Source organism: Zalophus californianus, chromosome 11 (genome assembly GCF_009762305.2).
Source record: "Zalophus californianus isolate mZalCal1 chromosome 11, mZalCal1.pri.v2, whole genome shotgun sequence".
NCBI lineage: Eukaryota > Metazoa > Chordata > Mammalia > Carnivora > Otariidae > Zalophus > Zalophus californianus.
Genome location: NC_045605.1, coordinates 110659359 through 110680184, shown reverse-complemented (window position 1 = coordinate 110680184; position 20826 = coordinate 110659359). Strand labels below are relative to the sequence as shown.

Sequence of the window (20826 nt, the reverse complement as noted above, 5' to 3'; positions counted from 1 at the left end):
GGGATTGCACTGAATGTGTAGATTGCTCTAGGTAGCATTGACATCTTCACAATGTTGGTTCTCCCAATCCATGAGCATGGAACGTTTTTCCATTTCTTTGTGTCTTCTTCAATTTCTTTCATGAGTATTTTATAGTTTTCTGAGTACAGATCCTTTGCCTCTTTGGTTAAATTTATTCCTAGGTATCTAATGGTTTTGGGTGCAATTGTAAATGGGATCGACTCCTTGATTTGTCTCTCTTCTGTCTTGTTGTTGGTGTATAGGAATGCCACTGATTTCTGTGCATTGATTTTATATCCTGCCACTTTACTGAATTCCTGTATGAGTTCTGGCAGTTTTGGGGTGGAGTCTTTTGGGTTTTCCACATACAGTATCATATCATCTGCAAAGAGTGAGAGTTTGACTTCCTCTTTGCCGATTTGGATGCCTTTGATTTCTTTTTGTTGTCTGATTGCTGTGGCTAGGACTTCTAATACTATGTTGAATAGCAGTGGTGAGAGTGGACATCCCTGCCGCGTTCCTGACCTTAGGGGAAAAGCTCTCAGCCTTTCCCCATTGAGAGTGATATTCGCTGTAGGTTTTTCATAGATGGCTTTTATGATATTGAGGTATGTACCCTCTCACCCTATACTCTGAAGAGTTTTGATCAAGAAAGGATGCTGTACTTTGTCAAATGCTTTTTCTGCATCTATTGAGAGGATCATATGATTCTTGTTCTTTTGTTAATGTATTGTATCACGTTGATGGATTTGCAGATGTTGAACCAGCCTTGCACCCCAGGGATAAATCCCACTTGGTCGTGGTGAATAATCCTTTTAATGTACTGTTGGATCCTATTGGCTAGTATTTTGGTGAGAATTTTTGCATCCATGTTCATCAAGGATATTGGTCTGTAATTCTCCTTTTTGATGGGGTCTTTGTCTGGTTTTGGGATCAAGGTAATGCTGGCCTCATAAAATGAGTTTGGAAGTTTTCCTTCCATTTCTATTTTTTGGAACAGTTTCAGGAGAATAGGCATTAATTCTTCTTTAAATGTCTGATAGAATTCCCCTGGGAAGCCATCTGGCCCTGGGCTTTTGTTTGTTGGGAGATTTTTGATGACTGCTTCAATTTCCTTAGTGGTTATAGGTCTGTTCAGGTTTTCTATTTCTTCCTGGTTCAATTTTGGTAGTTGATACATCTCTAGGAATGCACCCATTTCTTCCAGGTTATCTAATTTGCTGGCATAGAGTTGCTCATAATATGTTCTTATAATTGTTTTTATTTCTTTGGTGTTGGTTGTGATCTCTCCTCTTTCATTCATGATTTTGTTGATTTGGGTCATTTCTCTTTTCTTTTTGATAAGTCTGGCCAGGGGTTTATCAATCTTGTTAATTCTTTCAAAGAACCAGTTCCTAGTTTCGTTGATCTGTTCTACTGTTCTTTTGGTTTCTAGTTCATTGATTTCTGCTCTGATCTTTATGATTTCTCTTCTCCTGCTGGGTTTAGGCTTTATTTGCTGTTCTTTCTCCCGCTCCTTTAGGTGTAGGGTTAGGTTGTGTATTTGAGACCTTTCTTGTTTCTTGAGAAAGGCTTGTATTGCTATATACTTTCCTCTCAGGACTGCCTTTGCTGTATCCCAAAGATTTTGCACAGTTGTGTTTTCATTTTCATTGGTTTCCATGAATTTTTTTAATTCTTCTTTAATTTCCTGGTTGACCCATTCATTCTTTAGTAGGATGCTCTTTAGCCTCCATGTATTTGAGTTCTTTCCGACTTTCCTCTTGTGATTGAGTTCTAGTTTCAAAGCATTGTGGTCTGAAAATATGCAGGGAATGATCCCAATCTTTTGGTACCGGTTGAGACCTGATTTGTGACCTAGGATGTGATCAATTCTGGAGAATGTTCCATGGGCACTAGAGAAGAATGTGTATTCCTTGCTTTGGGATGGAATGTTCTGAATATGTCTGTGAAGTCCATTTGGTCCAGTGTGTCATTTAAAGTCTTTATTTCCTTGTTGATCTTTTGCTTAGATGATCTGTCCATTTCAGTCAGGGGGGTGTTAAAGTCCCCCACTCTTATTGTATTGTTGTCAATGTGTTTCTTTGCTTTTGTTATTAATTGCCTTATATAATTGGCTGCTCCCATGTTCGGGGCATAGATATTTACAATTGTTAGATCTTCTTGTTGGACAGACCCTTTAAGTAGGATATAGTGTCCTTCCTCATCTCTTATTACAGTCTTTGTTTTAAAATCTAGTTTGTCTGATATAAGGATTGCCACCCCAGCTCTCTTTTGGTGTCCATTAGCATGGTAAATGGTTTTCCACCCCCTCACTTTCAATCTGGGGGTGTCTTTGGGTCTAAAATGAGTCTCTTGCAGACAGCATATTGATGGGTCGTGTTTTTTAATCCAATCTGATAGCCTGTGTCTTTTGATTGGTGCGTTTAGCCCATTTACATTCAGGGTAACTATTGAAAGGTATGAATTTAGTGCCATTGTATTGCCTGTAAGGTGACTGTTACTGTATGTTGTCTGTGTTCCTTTCTGATCTTTGCTGCTTTTAGGCTCTCTCTTTGCTTAGAGGACCCCTTTCAATATTTCTTGGGGGGCTGGTTTCGTGTTTGCAAATTCCTTTAGTTTTTGTTTGTTCTGGAAGCTTTTTATCTCTCCTTCTATTTTCAATGACAGCCTAGCTGGATATAGTATTCTTGGCTGCATATTTTTCTCGTTTAGTGCTCTGAAGATATCTTGCCAGTCCTTTCTGGCCTGCCAGGTCTCTGTGGATAGGTCTGTTGCCAATCTAATGTTTCTACCATTGTAGGTTACATCTCTCTTCTCCCGAGCTGCTTTCAGGATTTTCTCTTTGTCTCTGAGACTCGTAAGTTTTACTATTAGATGTCGGGGTGTTGATCTATTTTTATTGATTTTGAGAGGGGTTCTCTGTGCCTCCTGGATTTTGATGCCTGTTTCCTTCCTCACATTAGGGAAGTTCTCTGCTATTATTTGCTCCAATATACCTTCTGCCCCTCTCTCTCTCTCTTCTTCTTCTGGGATCCCAATTATTCTAATGTTGTTTCGTCTTATCGTATCATTTATCTCTTGAATTCTGCCCTCGTGATCCTGTAGTTGTTTATCCCTCTTTTTCTCAGTCTCTTTATTTTCCAGTATTTGGTCTTCTATATCACCAATTCTCTCTTCTGCCTCATTTATCCTAGCATTTAGTGCCCCCATTTTTGATTGCACCTCATCGATAGCCTTTTTGATTTCGACTTGGTTAGATTTTAGTTCTTTTATTTCTCCAGAAAGGGTTTCTCTAATAACTTCCACGCTTTTTTCAAGCCCAGCTAGTATCTTTATTTTTTTTTAAAGATTTTATTTATTTATTTGAGAGGGAGAGAATGAGAGACAGAGAGCACAAGAGGGAAGAGGGTCAGAGGGAGAAGCAGACTCCCTGCTGAGCAGGGAGCCCGATGTGGGACTCGATCCCGGGACTCCAGGATCATGACCTGAGCCGAAGGCAGTCGCCTAACCAACTGAGCCACCCAGGCGCCCCCCAGCTAGTATCTTTAAAGTCATGATTCTGAACTCTAGGTCCGACATCGTACTAATGTCCGTTTTGAGTAGGTCCCTGGCTGATGGTACTACCTCTTGTTCTTTTTGCTGAGGTGATTTTTTTTCGTCTTGTCATTTTGTCCAGAGGAGAATAGATGAATGAGAGAACCAAATGCTAACAGGTTTACAACGTCCCCAGCAAATATACTGTATACAAATCAGAAAAGACCTGAAACCAGGGGAAAAGAAAGGGAAAGAAAGAAAAAAGAAAGGGGAAAAAAAAAAGAAAAAAAGATAAAGACAAAAACAGAACAATACAAAAAAAGCAGAATATGATCAAATTAGATCAGGCTAGTGCATAGATCAGTGCCACACACTAGATTTTGGGCGTATTTTGGTCTGTTAGAAAAAGGTGCCTCCTAAAATTTTGAAGAAAGACATATATGTACAAAATAAGGGTTGATACAATGAGGGATGGAAGATGAATGTAAAGATGAAAATTATAAAAGATTTTATAAAAGGACTTGATAAGATAAGAAGTTGTTTGAAAAAGAAAGAAGATTTAAGAAAAAAAAAAGGAAAAAGGGAGAGAATGTGATCAGGCAGGAGACTAGAACAAAGCCATACACTAGTGATTTAGGGTATATTTTGATCTGTTAGAAGAAACTGTATCTCAGAATTTTAAAGAGAGAACAACTTATATATATATGCCAAAAATAAGGGTAACTACTATGAAGGGACAAAATATGACTCTAAAAATGAAAAATAGAAAATGTTTTTTTTTTTAAAAAGGGATTAATAAGATGTTGGTTGAAAAAGGGAAAAAGAAAAATAAAAAAAAAAAACAGTTAACAAAAATTAACTTTGATGAACTAATGAATCATGGTAAAAAAAAGCCATGAATTCTATGTGCAGTATTCCCCTAGCTCTGGAGTTCTCCCGTTCTCCTTGATCGGTAAACTTGGTCTTGGCTTGCTGGCTGTTTGTGCTGATCTTCTGGGGGAGGGGCCTGTTGCCGTGGTTCCCAACTGTCTTTGCCGGAGGCGGAATTGTCCCGCCCTTGTCGGTCCGGGCTAAGCAAGCTGCTCGGGTTTGATCTCAGGAGCTTTTGTTCCCTGCAAGCTCTCGGTACAGCTTTGGAGGACCAGCGTGAAAATGGTGGCCTGTCAATCTCCGCCCAGAGGAGTTGAGAACTCGGGGCCCCGCTCCTCAGTGCGCCCACAGAGAAAAGCAGTCACTCCCGTGTCCCCGGTCTCCGGCTGCACTCCGTGCTCACCCGGCCTGTGACCGAGCGTTTCTATTTCTGGCACCCGACCCCGTGTGGAGTCTCCAAACCCAGCAGATCCCCGCGGTGCGCTCCCGCGCCTCTCCTCCACGGGGAGGAAGGGGAGTCCCCCCGGATCTGCAGCTTGTTGGGTCCCTGCTGGAGGAGCAGCGGCCCGACTTGCTGTGGATCACAGTTTATGGCCACCCCAAGCTGAGAGCCTGCACCTCGGCTCCGTCTCTGCAGCCGGCTTCCCCGCTCCGATCCCTGGGAGCTCTGCCGCCCTCAGGCACCCCCGGTCTTTCTGTGACCCCAAGGGTCCTGAGACCACACTGTCCCGGGAGGATTCCACCCCCCGCTTAGCCACTGGAGCGACGTCCCTCCGCGGAGCCGACTTCTAAAAGTCTCGATCTTGTGCTCCGCGGCTCTAGCACTTGCCAGAAGCGGCGGACGGAGGCCCCCTCCCCCGCCGTCTATCCTCCCGAATATCGCCTCGGATTCACTTCTCCGCACGTCCTACCTTCCAGTAAGTGGTCGCTTCTCTGTTCAGAGAGTTGTTGCTACTCTCCTCTTCGATCTCCTGTTGAGTTCGTAGGTGTTCCGAATGGTTTGATCCCTATTCAGCTGAATTCCTGAGACCAGACGAAATCTAGGTCTCCTACTCCTCTGCCATCTTGCTCCACCCCTCCTTTACTCATTTTTAACTGTCTATGTGTATGATCTCCATCTGCCTACCCTCCTGCCCATCTTTTCACTCACCCATCTCTTTCTTTCTCTCTTCCTTTCTCCCTCCTGTCTCTCCTTCTCTATATCTGTCCACCCACTCATCCATCCATCCATCCACTTATCCATCATCCTGTCCGTCCATCCATCCATCCATCCACTTATCCATCAACCTGTCCATCCATCCATCCATCCATCCATCCATCCATCCATCCATCCATCCACTCACCCACCCATCCATCCATCTCTTTTCGTCCATCCGTCCACCCATCCACCCGTCCACCCATCCATCCATCCATCCATCCATCCATCCGTCCATCCATCCATCCATCCACCCACCCACCCACCCATCCACCCACCCATCCCATCCATCCATCCATTTATCTATTCATCCATCCACCCATGCACCCACATTCCCATCCATTCATCCACCCACCAATGCCCATCCGTCCATCCATTCACTCATCCATTCAACCATCTATCTGTCCATCCACTCACTCATTCACCACCCATCCATCCATCCATGCACTCATCTCACCATCTATCTATCCATCCACTTATCCAAGCATCTACCCATCCTCTCATCCAGCGATCTATTTCCCTATTACTTATCTTATGAAAGCTCAAGGATACTGTACCTTATTGTCCTCCTGGGGCGGCCAGAGTCCCCAGTGCAGGGCAGAGCACTTAGTAGGTGTGTGAATGTTTGTTTGCTTTGCTCCACATTCTAGGAGAATCGGGACTGTCTTGCTGAGAAAGTCTTGTGGGATTGTGCCAGTCCAAGTTGTGGTGGGGGTGGGAATGCTAATAAGTATTGGCTTCATGGTTCATTTTATAAATTACTTTTTTATTATTGAAATGTAATAAAGTCATTGCATAGGCTTGTAAAACTACAGAAAAAAGCCCTAATGAAGAGAGCAAAATTTGTCTCTTTGTGAAACTAACTGCTCTGGCTGGCAGTCCCTGAGGGCATGCCTGGGGGTGGGCACCATCCAGCATAGGACGCATGCATTTGGGCCTCACAGGGAAGGAGACGGGCCCAGAGGGTTTTGGGGACCTGCGCAGGTCATCCAGCCTTCCAGGAGCAGAGCTGGGTTTTGCTGACAGCGGTCCCTTTTCTCCAGGAGGCGCTACTCACCCACACGTTTGGTTTCCAAAGTTTCTCTGGCACTTGGACGCTCCCAGGAACACCCAGGGGCCCGGGGTGCGCACACTCCAGCTGCAGTGCATGGAGCCCCCACCCTCTCCTTGCCCCCACGTCTGGACAGATTGGAAGCCAGTAACCAATGTCTTTGTGCCGTGCTTCCAGGTCCCCCACTTCTCACCCCTGCAGACCCTCCTGCTGGTGCCTTTCAAAGCTTGGTTGCTCGTTCGCTGGAGCCAAAATGTGACCTGGCCATGTCCGGGCAAGAGCATTATTATGTGTTTGAGACTGTCTGAAAAGATGAGAACAGCTTCTACTCCACTGGGCAGTCCAGTTAGAGAGACTGGGACCATCTTGAGGTTATATTCGTTGAGGTTCCAGTATATTTATTAAAATTGAAGTAATTTCAAAATGTAAACACTGAGGAACGTTTTTGGAGGATTGTGGTGTGGGTGAGTGCGGGCCCCGAGCTCGTTAGAGGCATGGGCACGTGGTCATCGGTCACACAGTGCAAGCCCCTGACGGCCACGTGTTTGCAGCTGATGGATGAGTATCTTCTTGGGATGGTTCCATCAGCTCCATGTGGGGTCTCATTGGACGTCCCCTTCCTGAAGGGTGTGTAAGCTGGGGGGGCTCACCCAACCTCACCCGGGTAGGTCCCAGTCAGGTTTGAACGTGGCAAGTCTGCAGTGCATCCTTTGGGCAGGACGCACTGTTTGAGGAAGGGACCACTTGTCCTGGGTGCTGTCTGACGGCTGGAGGACCCCCTCAAGTACGTAAGATACCCTACCATTAACAGGTTGCCTAGTTTTCTACTCAGCGGCTCTTACGTACCCAACACCATCCCAGGGTTTGGCTCTGCCGAAGGGGTCTGTAATCTGGAGTCCGAGGTCTGACTCCAGCTGGGTTCCAGTTGCAATGGTCACGGGTGGACACAGCCAAATAAGAAAGAAGAATCCTAACCACTTGAGGGTTGACGTTGCCCCAGATGGGCATCGGGCCTAAATCGACCTTATACGTGAGGGGCCGGCTTCCTCAAGTTGCTGTAGGAAATTTGACTTTGAAGTGTAGATGCCAGTGGCCTTCCACGCCCTTCACCTGCCCCCAAGGACCTGAGCCCTCGCCGATGTCATCAGAAGCCCCAACAGCTCCCTCTCCCCGCTCTAGCGGGCGGAGTCTCTCCCCAAGTTTGCATCTGTCTGCCCCATTTCCACGTTTCTGCCCCCACGTGGAGCTCCTGCCCTGCTCTACGCCGTCTCAACCCCTGACACCCCTGCACCTCACAGTGACATCCAGGTGCGGGGTGAGTCCCCCGGCGAGTTTAAAGAGCCCTCAGAACAGTGCTCCTTTACGGGTAAAGAAGCCTGGGGTTTAGGGCTAGATGGGGGTGGTGAGCTGAATTCATGATGCGGTTGTCCTTCCTGGGGCAGCCGGGGACGCGACCGGGGTGAGGTCAGAAGGGAATTCACCCCCAGTCAGATGCCCCAGTTCTTTTATTCTCAAAATACACTCGAAGTCAGAACGACTCATCATCAACCAGTAGTGTTTCTGGGTCCTGGAGACATGCATATTGTCATATCGCCCTTGGCACTTTTCTAGATGGTAAAAGCCTCTCCGATGAAGCATATCAGGGCAGTGCGCCTTGCTTGGTAGTGGCTATGATGGGCACTTGGGGTGACCGAGCGGGAGAGAGGGTGGTTTTAACCGAATACTGCCCTCCCCATCACAGCCAGCAACAGACTGGTCCGGAGTCGGCTGCCCAGGGCGGTGGGGGACCCTTCCCAACGTTGTCCGCATGGGGGTGGGCTCCATGGTTCTGTCCCCTGGGCTTCTGCCCCAGCCCTGCTGCCAGTCATTTATCGTGCTGACACCATTCAGGTCTCTGCCTGCTCAGACCCAGACCTCCACGGGGCGCAGACTCCATACCTCCCCTACCTTTGTGTGCCTGTAGCCTGAGCCGGGCATCCTCCAAGATGCCATAAACGTCGTGACTTTGAGATGCAGAAAGGCGGGCTTCTGCCTTTCGGACCTTTAACCATAGCCCCAGTGGGTTGCTGCTCCCCACAGTAAACATCTGGATGGTGCCGCGGGATTCTGTGTCCTGAGGGCGAGGGCAGTGAGGGCAGCTTCTCAGACCCGCTGCCCACAAAGCGATAATGTGGAAACTCTGTCTCTGCCTCTGTTTTGATTTGCTTGGGACCCTGAGCGTCACCACTATTGTCACCATTGAGGCCGTGCTGAGCACGGGGATACTGGGCCCAGCAGGTGGGTGGGCGCCACAAATACCTTGGGGTCGGTTCTTCAAACTTCAGACTTGGTACTTGGGTCATGAGCCATGTGCCTTGGCCATCCCCGGTGCGGGTTCTGAACTGCATGTGTTTGGGTCCCGCAGAGACCCCACTGACCTTAGCTGCTCAGCTGGACGACCCCGTGGAGGTGATCAAAGCTCTTAGAAACGTGGGGCTCACCTGGACTTCCGCGCCAGAGATGGGATGACCTCCCTGCACAAAGCTGCCCGAGCCAGGAACCAAGTGGCCCTGAAGGTACATTCCGGAGCCCTTCTCCCTCTGGGGGCACCCCCTCCCTGTCTGATCCCCAGCTTCCATGCCGGTTCCCTGTCCCCATCCACAACAACCACCTGAGCTGACCCCGAATTGTGTTCCCACGCGGGTTTGGACGTCTAGTCGGGGCCCCCGACCCCTCTCTTCTTGGGAATTTTAGAATTTGGTGTTTTAAAAAGTCATCTGTCCCTCTCATTTGGCCAGAGGCTTGTGATTTCTGCCAGGAAGGGCAGCACTGAAAGCCACCCCCTCATACCCCGCCGGGAGGAGGCTGCGAACCCAACCTGCAGGCCCTGAGCCAGCCTTGTTGCTGTCACCAGCCCCCTCCCCAGTCTCTGGAAGCCCAACCGGGGGGGTGCTTTCACCCCTCACCCTCCCACGGCCCTCTGCATGCTTTATCGGCCCTGGCCCCATGTGTGGGGGGCCCCAAGAGCCCTGGCCTGGAGGGAGGGGGACCCGCTGTTGGGGGCTGACCCCCAAGGCGATGCTTGTCTCAGAAGTCATGGATTTCTCAAGTTCACATCAGCTGTACCTCGTCCGCTGGCTTTGTCCAAAATCCAGCGTTCGTGACAGCGCTCCCCAGTTTTGCTGCCCTCAGCACGCAAACTGGGATGGTTTTATGCTGTAGGTTGAATAGTACAGCTTTTCCCTTTCTGCAAAGGCCGCCCTCACTTTGTTGCTCTCAGCTGGTACGGGGTTTTGGGTGAGGGGGTCAGCAGGGTGCAGCAGGTCCCTGCGTGCCCCCGGCGCGTGTCTGTCTGCAGAGCGTCTCCTGACATCCTGGATGCATGCGCGTCCTGTTGCCTGGGCTCCACCGGCTACTTCAGGGCCGGGAACCTCACCACCTAAAGCTGGCCCCTGCTTCCCTCTGGGAGGCTCAGGAAACGTGCGGATCCGCGGGCCTGCTCAGCCTCGGCCTGTGGGACAGTGACCCCCATGCGTCGTTCTTGATTCACTCCCTGCAGAAGGGTCATGTGACCCGTGGTTTTGTTTTTGTTTTCCAGACCCTTCTGGAGCTGGGAGCATCTCCTGATTACAAAGACAGCTAGGGCTCACGCCGCTGTACCACACCGCGATCGTCGGGGGGATCCCTACTGCTGTGAACTGTTGCTCCACGAACACGCCGCCGTGTGCTGCAGGGACGAGAACGGTTGGCACGAGGTCCACCAGGTGCGCACGCCACACCCGTAACACACCTGCCCTCCGCCTTTCACCCCGCGGCTCACAGCCGCCCTCCCAGCGTTCCATTCCATTTGGAGTAGTCGCCGGCGTTTAAAAACAGGGATATTTACCTAGAAACATACGTTTCTGACCTCTGTAGAGAAATTGGAAAATTAGGCAGGCCTCTTGCATTTCTAGGGCAGTAATCGTCCGAGTTGTGGGGTGAACACACCCTTTGTAGGCGCTGGGAGCTCTCTGTGCATCTAGCATCTTGGGGGCCCCGATAGAGCTTGGCGCCAGGTGCTTTCTGCACACAGGTGGCCCGGTGCGCCGCCTGATTTCTGATACAGGTGACCCGGTGTGATGCCTGATTTCTGATACGGTGACCTGGTGTGATGCCTGATTTCTGATACGGGTGGCCCGGCGTGATGCCTGATTTCTGATACGGGTGGCCCGGCGTGATGTCTGATTTCTGATACGGGTGGCCCGGCGTGATGCCTGATTTCTGATACGGGTGGCCCGGCGTGATGCCTGATTTCTGATACGGGTGACCCGGCGTGATGCCTGATTTCTGATACGGGTGGCCCGGCGTGATGTCTGATTTCTGATACGGGTGGCCCGTGTGCTGCCTGATTTCTGATACGGGTGACCCGGTGTGCTGCCTGATTTCTGATACAGGTGGCCCAGCGTGATGTCTGATTTCTGATACGGGTGGCCCAGCGTGATGTCTGATTTCTGATACAGGTGACCCAGTGTGCTGCCTGATTTCTGATATGGGTAGCCCGGTGCGCTGCCTGATTTCTGTTATGGTGGCCCGGTGTGATGCCTGATTTCTGATACGGGAGACCCAGTGCACTGCCTGATTTCTGATACAGGTGACCCAGTGCACTGCCTGATTTCTGATACGGGTGCCCAGCGTGATGTCTGATTTCTGATACGGGTGGACCCAGTGCACTGCCTGATTTCTGATACGGGTGACCCGGTGCGCTGCCTGATTTCTGATACGGGAGACCCAGTGCGCTGCCTGATTTCTGATATGGGTGACCCGTGCACTGCCTGATTTCTGATACGGGTGGCCCAGCGTGATGTCTGATTTCTGATAAGGGTGGCCCGGTGTGATGCCTGATTCTGATACGGGTGACCCAATGCGCTGCCTGATTTCTGATATAGGTGACCCAGTGCACTCTGATTTCTGATAGGGGTGGCCCAGCGTGATGTCTGATTTCTGATATGGGTGACCCAGTGCGCTGCCTGATTCTGATATGGGTAGCCCGGTGCGCTGCCTGATTTTGATATGGGTGGCCCGGTGTGATGCCTGATTTCTGATACGGGTGACCGGTGCGCTGCCTGATTTCTGATACAGGTGACCCGGTGCACTGCCTGATTTCTGATACGGGTGGCCCAGCGTGATGTCTGATTTCTGATACAGGTGACCCGGTGCGCTGCCTGATTTCTGATATGGGTAGCCCGGTGCGCTGCCTGATTTCTGATATGGGTGACCCGGTGCGCTGCCTGATTTCTGATATGGGTGACCCGGTGCGCTGCCTGATTTCTGATACAGGTGACCCAGTGCACTGCCTGATTTCTGATACGGGTGGCCCAGCGTGATGTCTGATTTCTGATATGGGTGACCCAGTGTGATGCCTGATTTCTGATAAGGGTGGCCTGGTGTGATGCCTGATTTCTGATACGGGTGGCCCAGCGTGATGCCTGATTTCTGATTCGGGAGACCCAGTGTGCTGCCTGATTTCTGATACGGGTGGCCCAGCGTGATGCCTGATTTCTGATACGGGAGACCCAGTGTGCTGCCTGATTTCTGATACGGGTGGCCCAGCGTGATGTCTGATTTCTGATACGGGTGGCCCAGTGTGATGTCTGATTTCTGATACGGGTGGCCCGGTGTGATGTCTGATTTCTGATATGGGTGACGCAGTGTGATGCCTGATTTCTGATAAGGGTGGCCCGGTGTGATGCCTGATTTCTGATACGTGTGACCCGGTGCGCTGCCTGATTTCTGATACGAGAGACCCAGTGCGCTGCCTGTTTTCTGGTACCAGTGGCCTGGTGTGATGCCCAATTTCCATGCATAGGACCCAGGTTTCCCTGATCCCACCTGGCACCCATGGGGCTGGAGGTGTGTCAGCTGCAGTCTTGTAAAGAAACAGCACCCACCTGATGGCTCAGATCAAGAGTCGTTAGTGCATCCAGAGCAGGAGAGGAGGTTGTGGTCCAGGAGCAGGGATAGCCGAGGTGGGAGGGGGTGCTGTGGGCAGGAACTGCCCTGGCTTCTCTCTCGTCCTTCATCCTATTGGCTGAGCTGTGTGTGAGCCAGCCAACCAGGGAGCCCAGTGGTGCAGGTGTCCGGGTCAGCGTCTCCGGGCAGAGGAGGGTGGACAATGGGTCTGGGAGAGCAGGGCCCAGGAAGGCCAGGGGAAAGGGCTAGAATGGGGGGCGGTGTCTCTGAACTGTTCTCGGATGGGCAGTGCCACCTGTCCATCTCCCTTAGCCACTGTGGCCTTACACACTTGCCGGTCCGAGTGGGGTCATGACCCCCACCCCACCACTGTGGTCAGAGGGCCGAGCCGTGCCGAGGGGTCCCAGGTGGGCTGTGGGTGCAGGCAGGTCACCCCGCTTGGCCTTCTGCATGCTGGGTCAGCCCGACTCGTCAGCAGCCTGGGGAGGTGTCCAGTTCCGTCTCGCGGTGTGAGCTGGGGCCCCGCGAAGCTGCTCCTGGCTGCCCCCAGCCCACATCCAGGGAGAAGACCCTCGGGGGAGTGAGTAGCGATGAGTGCCCTGGGGTCTCCATTTGTTCCCATAAAGTGGGTGTCAGCGGGCCGAGGCGCCCACGGGCCGTGGGAAGGATCTGATGTGAGTGTAGTGCTGAGCCTCCTCTGTTCATCCTGCCCGTTGTCACTCTGGCCCCGTGGCTGCACATCTGAGTGCTTTTGGGTCATTCCAGAGTCATTTCCTGGCCTGTCCCAAACGCTGTTTTGAAATGTAGTTTTAATACCACGCAGGTACAGTGAGGCCAACCGATCGGGACTTGGCTGCCATTGGAAAGAGGGTGTGTTACTCACAGATCCTGGGAGGAGGGGCTGATGGGGCGGGGGGGGGGCCACATGGGAAGCACCGGGCTGGGTCAGGAGGCAGCAGGAGCGGGAGGAAATGGGGCCAAGAGCCTTCACTGTGATTTTTGTAGAGGCTGGGAGAGGCTGAGGCGTGGCTGGTCTGGATAACGTCAGGGGCTCAGGGGCACTGGGGCTGTCCCTGGCTGTCTGGGCTGACCAGGGCAGGTGGGCCGTGGCCCTGAGGGCGAGAGCCCAGTAAGGCGGGGCGGTGAGGGCTGTGAGCCCAGTAATGCAGGGGCGGTGACGGCTCTGTGTGGGCCGGTTTGTGTCTGAGAGCCGCCCTCTGGGCCAGTCCTGTGTGGTCAGAATTGACTTGCCTGGGGAGGGCAGACCCCCCAGCATCGGCAAGACCCCACCTGCCAGGGCGTCAGGGATAGAGTAGATGGGAACGTGGAGTTGCTAGAGCTTGAACCCTGCGGCCAGGGCCCCAGCTTTGGAGAGTTTCTGGGCCGGGTTTGCCCTCCACCAGCCGGAGGCCTGCCACCAGTGTCCCTTTCCCCTCTGGTGCGTGTGATAGCCTGGCCCCTGGCCACCCTGAGATGAAGAAGCATCAGTGTGTTGGGGTGGGCGGGGGGGCGTTCCTGGTGGTCACTTCCTGCAGTGTGGGCTCCAGCTGTGATTTCTGGTCCCCGTGTGTGCCGGGTTCCATCCCTGAGACCCTGAGCGCGGGCCCCAGTCCCTGGTGCTGAGTTTGAGCTTGGAGGGGGGGGGGCCCCAGGCCTGAGCATCCCGCTTCCCGTGGCGCCCGTCAGGATGGTGTCATGTCCCCCGGTGGTGGGTTTCTTTTCCACAACGTCCTGGGAGGCCAGTTCCTCCTACTAGAGGTTCTCGATTTTCCGGGTGAAGTCCCTGCCTCCCGAGCCCCGCTGTCTCGTCTGCCGCGGTTGAGACTGGCCACGAGGTGGTGGAGGCAGGCGTGAAGCAGAGATCAGACCGGCCGCCCTCCTCTGAGATTCTCAGCACTCAGTCGGCTCCCACGCCGTCCTGATCTGCTTTATCGGCTCCACCTTTCACACCCTGGAGCAACCCCAGCAGACACCTGCTGGCCTCCATGACTCAGACAAGGTAACCGGCCCGGAGAGGGGGAATAACCTGCCCAAGGCCACGGCTGGGTCCACTCCCGGCCCCTCTCTCACCACCGCCTCCAGTCTTGCAAACAGAAACCACCCCTAATGTGACACACGTTGGTGGCAGGAGGAAACAGAGGAGGCAGGTTTTGCACAGAGCTAGCAGGAGAAGCACCTTGGAGTTGTGGGGTCCGCGGTTCTGCATTTGACGTCTGTCCCTTTGCCTCGCGCCCTGGAGTGGGGACGGCTCCTTCCCAGCCGCCTGGCTCCGCACCCTTGGAGGGATCCTGCGCGCCCACAGCCAGGCCTGCTCACTGGTCCTGCGGTGGTTCTTCTTCCTGCCAAGGCCAAGGCCAGGTGCTGAACTGTCGAGGGAGGCCCTTCCCATCCCACACCTGCCGCGCAGCGCCCAGGGACACCCGCCCCCTGCAGGCCGACTGTGGAAGCGCGTGTTTTTGTATGCAGCTTGTCTGCAAACTCGAGTTGTTCTTCAGATTACCCTAACTATTCAACATGGAAGGAGTGGAAAATTCGAAGAAACAGAAAGAAGAAAGTAAAAAAACACCCAAACACATTCCCACGGCCCAAGAACATCAAGGGAAGGGGGAAGATGTCCCCTGTGCGTCTTGCCTGCACCCTGACGCGGCCTGGGGACTGCAGGTCTGGCTGCGTCAGGACTCCAGGGTTGGTTATGGGAGGCTGAGGGCTCCGGAGAGGGTGGCTGCCCCCAGTCTGGGGACAGCTGCTCCGTGGAGGAGCCGCCCTGGGGTCCCACGCGCCCTCACGCAGGCGGTGCTCTGTACTGGCTCTGGGAGAGCTCGATCCCGCCCGCCCACCCTCCCTCTCGGAGTTCCTCTGACTGTGTTTCAGGGAGGGAGGTTCCCTCCTTCTGTTGTCAGTGCCGGGGACTTGGCCTGTGAGTTAGCCACTCCCCTTCGCCCGGCCACGCCCCCGTCATGGTCGTCCTCGCCCGGCCACACCCCCGTCATGGTCGTCCTCGCCCGGCCACGCCCCCGTCATGGTCGTCGCCCGGCCACGCCCTCGTCATGGTCGTCCTCGCCCGGCCACGCCCCCGTCATGGTCGTCCTCGCCCGGCCACGCCCCCGTCATGGTCGTCCTCGCCCGGCCACGCCCCCGTCATGGTCGTCCTCGCCGGCCACGCCCCCGTCATGGTCGTCCTCGCCCGGCCACACCCCGTCATGGTCTTAGTCCTCATCTGCTTAGTCACGGTCATCATCACCATCATCACCATCACCTGGCCCTTGTCACAAAGAAATAGTATGTGACAGAGAGCACTTAACCACTTTGCTCACAGGCCTTACTATAGATCTCATCTGATTTCCTCAAGAATTCCTTTTTTCCCCAAAGGTTTTATTTATTTGCAAGAGAGAGATCACAAGCAGGGGTGGGGGCAGAGGGAGAAGCAGACTCCCTGCTGAGCAGGGAGCCTGATGCGGGGCTCGATCCCAGGATCCTGAGATCATGACCCGAGCCGAAGGCTGACGCTTCACTGACTGAGCCACCCAGACGTCCCAGAAATTTAACAGTTTGTGGCCATGGCTCCCCTCCCCCACAAGGCTCATCCCCACTTCCTCTCAGCTCTCTGCTCCAAGTCCTTGGAATTCTCTCCGCGTCCTCGTGGTCAGGGAACAGGCCCCGGGGAGGTTCCTGAGGGTACTCGTGGCATCCGGGAGCGCCAGGTCTGCCTGGGGGGGGTCCCGTCACCGGCTCCCAGCCACACAGCGTGGCTCTGCACGCATGCATCACACATGCTCCCTGAATATGGTTGGCTGAAGGCATTAGCCTTTAGATGGCGTGGACTCTGGTCTTCCTTTAAGTTAGGGTCTCCTAGTGCGCTGGGATGCCCCCCATGTTCAGGGGAGCCTGGGACTCTCGTGAGCGCAGGCGTGGACGGGGAGCCCCCACAGGGAGTGGCCAGTTCTAATCAGAGCTGGGAAGAGGCTTCATGTGGAGTGGAGCATCCAAGCCTGGCTGCCGTGATGGGCAGATGCTGTCTCAGGTCAGGGATGGTGGTGTCCCCGGCCTCACGGGGTGGGCCATCACATGTGGGTCTGGGGATGGCATGCCTGTGGTGTTTGGGCTCAGCACAGTAGGGCCTATGGCCATCGGCGCAGGGACCACAGAACCTTGGTCGAGCCTATCCCTGGATGCAGAAGGCCACAGTTGTCTGCATCTTTACAGATGAGGACCCCCCCCCCGGGTCTGAGAGTCTGGGGTCCCCCAGCTGCTAGGTGGAGGGATCAGAGCTTGCCAGCACGCCTGCCTGGAACACACTGTCACCTCAGCTCCCACCCCCCACTGCGAGCGGCCAAGCCCCATAGCCCCAGCAGTTGGAGCTACAGGAAGTGCCTTACCTTGCTTTGGGGGGTCTGCCACATGCTGACGTAGGGTGTCAGATCCGTATCCCGTACCCCTACCCCACCCAGACGAGCAAGGATTCCTTCAGAGAAGTAATCAATGCTTCCTTTTGCAGGAGGGCTTGCGGAGGGATTGAAGCCCACCAAGCAATTGTCTTTCCAACCAGCCCTAATTCTTGGGGCAGAGAGGAGAGGAGGTTGCAGGAGGGGAGGGAAGGGGTGAAGACCCCAGGCTGGGATGGCAGGGGCACCACCTTCTGCCCACGGTCGGAGCCTCTGTTCTACCCTAGTGATGCCAGGGAAGCTGCAAGAGATGTCTTCTGTCCAGAACTCATGTTATAGAAGCTGTGGGCTCCATAGGGAAAGTGACCGCTACCGCAGGTGTCAAAACACATCTTCCCTTTTGGAATTCTTAGCATGACATTTTATATGTCATTTCAGGCTGAAACTTAGAGACTAGTTGATCTGAACTGATTGTAGTGGTTTGTTCGGGCAGTTTTGATGAAATCCCACAGACGGGGCTCACACGACCGACAAGCACTGTCCCCTGGTCCTGGAGGCTGAAGCCCAGGATGCACGTGCGGGCAGGGCGGGGCCCCCCTGAAGCCTCTCTGCTCGTGTGCGTGCGTGCGTGTGCGTGTGTGTGAGTGCGTGCGTGTGCGTGTGTGCATGCGTGCGTGTGCGTGTGTGCGTGTGGACGGCCATCCTCCCCCGTGTCCTCACGGGGTCGTCCCTGCGTGCGGGTGTGTCCCCTGATCCCCTCTTCTTACGAGGACCCTGGTCGCCCTGGATCAGGGCCACCCCGGTGGCTTCATGTTACCTTAATCATCTCTTCACGGTCCCCTTTTCCACATATGGTCACATCCTGGGGTGCGGGGGGTCCGGGCTCCAACAGAGGAATTTGGGAGGACATTGTTCAGCTCCTAACCCTGGCCAACACAGAACTGGCCGCTTCCTGGTTGACCTGCCATCCACACACTCATTCTCACATTTCCCCCATTCCCCTTCGGGCTGGCAGCAAGACCACTACTGGCCTTTGGAAACTGTGGAGCCCACGGCCGTCGGGCGGCCAGTGGCTCGAGTCAGGCAAGCCACGTGTGCGTGTGTTTGGCCAAGAGTGTCCCCGTACTGCTGGGCACCTTACTTCCTGACCAAGAGAGGGCTGACATGATGCATTGTTTTCGAACCATTTGATGGAGATGTCTCCCGTTCACATTCTAAGCGCATGCTTTACATAGGAGAAATGCCTAAGCGTGGTGTGGATTTAAGTAATTTTGTTGGTGGCACAGAATCATGCAGAAGCATCTGCTGCCCCCTTAGGGTAGTAAATTTGTCACAGCAGGTGTCCAGCAGGTGGCAGTAAAGTGCTGGAAGGAAGGCGCACCCTTTTCCCTAATTTCCACCAAATTGTGTGGTTGGCTAGTGATGGGGCGGGTGTTTGGCATAGCTGGGATGAACCCCGAGGTCTCTTGGGGAAACTTCTCCAAACACGCAAGCCCGGGAGATTTGCAGGGAGTAGGTGTGGAGTGGAGCCCCCCACACGTGCATTTCCCAAAAAGCACCTCATCCAGGTGGTTAAGATACGGGAGTGTAAGGGGTGCTGTATGTCAGGTTTCAGCTCTCTGGCCTCTGGCAGCCCTTCTAAGCTGTCTCTCGAAGGCCAGGAGTCACAACGCCCGTTTCAAGGGGGAAAGGGTTAGCATACCGTATTTTGGGGCTGGACAAATTTCTTACTTTGGTGAGCTTTGAGGTCTTTGTGTCAAACAAGGACTAGGTTCTCTTTCTAAATTGTGAAGGACTCTATCAGTTTCAAACGCACAGAGGAGTTGCTAGAATGCTAGAGAACCCCACATACCTTCACTCACAGACCGTGTTTGAGTTTTGTCCGTCATCACAATAACGTCCCTCATACTGAAAGGATCCCATCCGGGACCCCGCATATGGAAGCCTTCCGTCGGGAACCCCTGCGAAGATTTTGGGGCACTCAGCTTGGAGACTGCCTCGCAACTTGGGTTGGGTCGGTGTTTCTTCTCGATGAGGTCCAGGGTGTGCATTTTGGCAGGAGCATTTTAGGAGTGTTCGTGTAGGGATATCGCGTTCCTGGCATCCTGTTGGGGGGCACGTGGTGACCCTCGCCCATTACCGGTGACGTTCACTCTGACCTCCGGCCGGGTGGAGAATGCCAGGCTTCTCTCTTTCCTCCTGTAATTAGGATTTTGTGGGGTCTCTGAAGCTGTTAAGTCTCTTTCCTCATCCCCCATCCACGGATGGCCTTAGCGTCCATTGGTATTTCTCGCCCGCATTAATGATCACTGTCATGGCCACTAAATGGGGGTTTTCTACTCCCATCCTCTGGGGAGAGCCAATGAGCCCAGGCTCCCTTGATTTAAGGAACAGTGCTGTCAACTCAAACTGGTATAACGGGAAATAGAAGTTCTGGCCAGGCTCTCTATGTCCCGAGGAGTCCAGGCATGGCTGGAGCTTGGAGAGCCCTGTCACGGACTATGTGTGCATCTGCCCTTGACCCCACATCTGTCCGCCCTCCCTTCTTTTCTTGCCCCTGTGGCCCTGCTCCTTTGCTGGGGGCCCCAGCAGCTCTGGGGTTCTGTGGGTTGCGGAGGCCCCTGGGCTGTGCCCACAGCAGCAGTCGGCGGGGCAGCCCCCTGACCTCTGAGAGTGGGGCTGGGGGCCCCACAAGAAGTGCAGGCACTGTTGCCACGGGAGGGGAGGGCGGGCAGCAACCATGTCTGGGTAACCACCTGCTTCGTGAACTGGTGAGCCTGCTCCACGGGGGACGTGGCGTTAGAAGTGCATGTTTCTTGGGTTCTCTGTGTAAGCTCGTCCCAGTAATAGTTCGAGCATCTTTCCCGCCGTCTTTCCTTGGCGAGGTGCCACAGTCTGCCCCAGGTATCCGGAATGCGTGGTAGGGAGAGCTGCCCGGCCTGCCCCCTGGTGGCCTGTTTCCTTCCTGCCGTGGGCTTCACTGGCCACCCTCGGCCTGAGAAGTGTGGGTCACGACCTGCTTCCTGGCCTTCCCGGCTCCCATCCCCATTGTCACCGCTCACGGGGACCCTGGCCCTCCCACCTCCAGTGCTGTCCTTCGCTGGCCACACGCTGGCCTTTCCCGAGGTGCTGGGAAGTAGGTGGTTGGGGTGGGGGCTGGTTGGAACTGACTGCCCGCCCAGGGTCGTGGGCTGCCCTGGTACCATGCAGCGTGCCCTGGACCCCGGCTGAGCTGTCACAGTACGGGGCCTCCCGGCTCCCCGAGAGCTGCCACGGGCAGGGGCTAGCCTGATGCCGAGCCACACGTGGACCCTTTGGGGTCCCTTATCCTACATGATTCTCATAAGAACATTCTCATAAGAATGTACGGTTTATGTCTACAGGTGAAGACATAGGCTCATGGGGGAACATTCTGGCAAATGGAAGGTCCATGACTTAGGTGCAGATCTCTTTGCCCCCAGAGCCTTGTTGGTTCCGGAGTAGCACACATCACCGCCTTGAAGGACCCCGGGAGGGAGAAATCTCACTGTGGGGCTGCCTGCCCACTGCCTCCTGAACGCTCCTCAGGGGCGGGTTACATTTCATAGCAACAATGGGGCCTGCCCCTCACCTGGTTCAGGCTCGGCTCCCTTCCCTGGACACAGCAGGGGCTGTACGTTCCCCTTCTTGCTGTTTTCACGCCCCCTCTCGGGTCCAGGGAGTTTGGATAAGTGTGGCCAGAGATGGAGTGTCCTGGTTTGCATTTTGTGGGGTTGGTCACTGAGGCCAGCAGGAAGACAGCACGTGTGTCCCTGGGCGTCGGGTCCCCAGGTCCAAAGGAAAGGAGCATTGGGGCCCTTCGCAGACTTGCTGTCCAGGAGGCC

General features: G+C 53.9%; 1 protein-coding gene across 1 annotated transcript in view; it reads left to right on the top strand.

Annotated features, from left to right (window-relative positions):
• Positions 1–20826, top strand: part of SHANK2 (SH3 and multiple ankyrin repeat domains 2) — a 504408-nt gene that overhangs the window by 111369 nt on the left and 372213 nt on the right. The window contains 5 exon segments of the mRNA XM_027580403.2: positions 9058–9114; positions 9117–9208; positions 10231–10270; positions 10273–10305; positions 10308–10396. Of these exon segments, the coding sequence (XP_027436204.2) occupies positions 9058–9114; positions 9117–9208; positions 10231–10270; positions 10273–10305; positions 10308–10396 (311 nt within the window).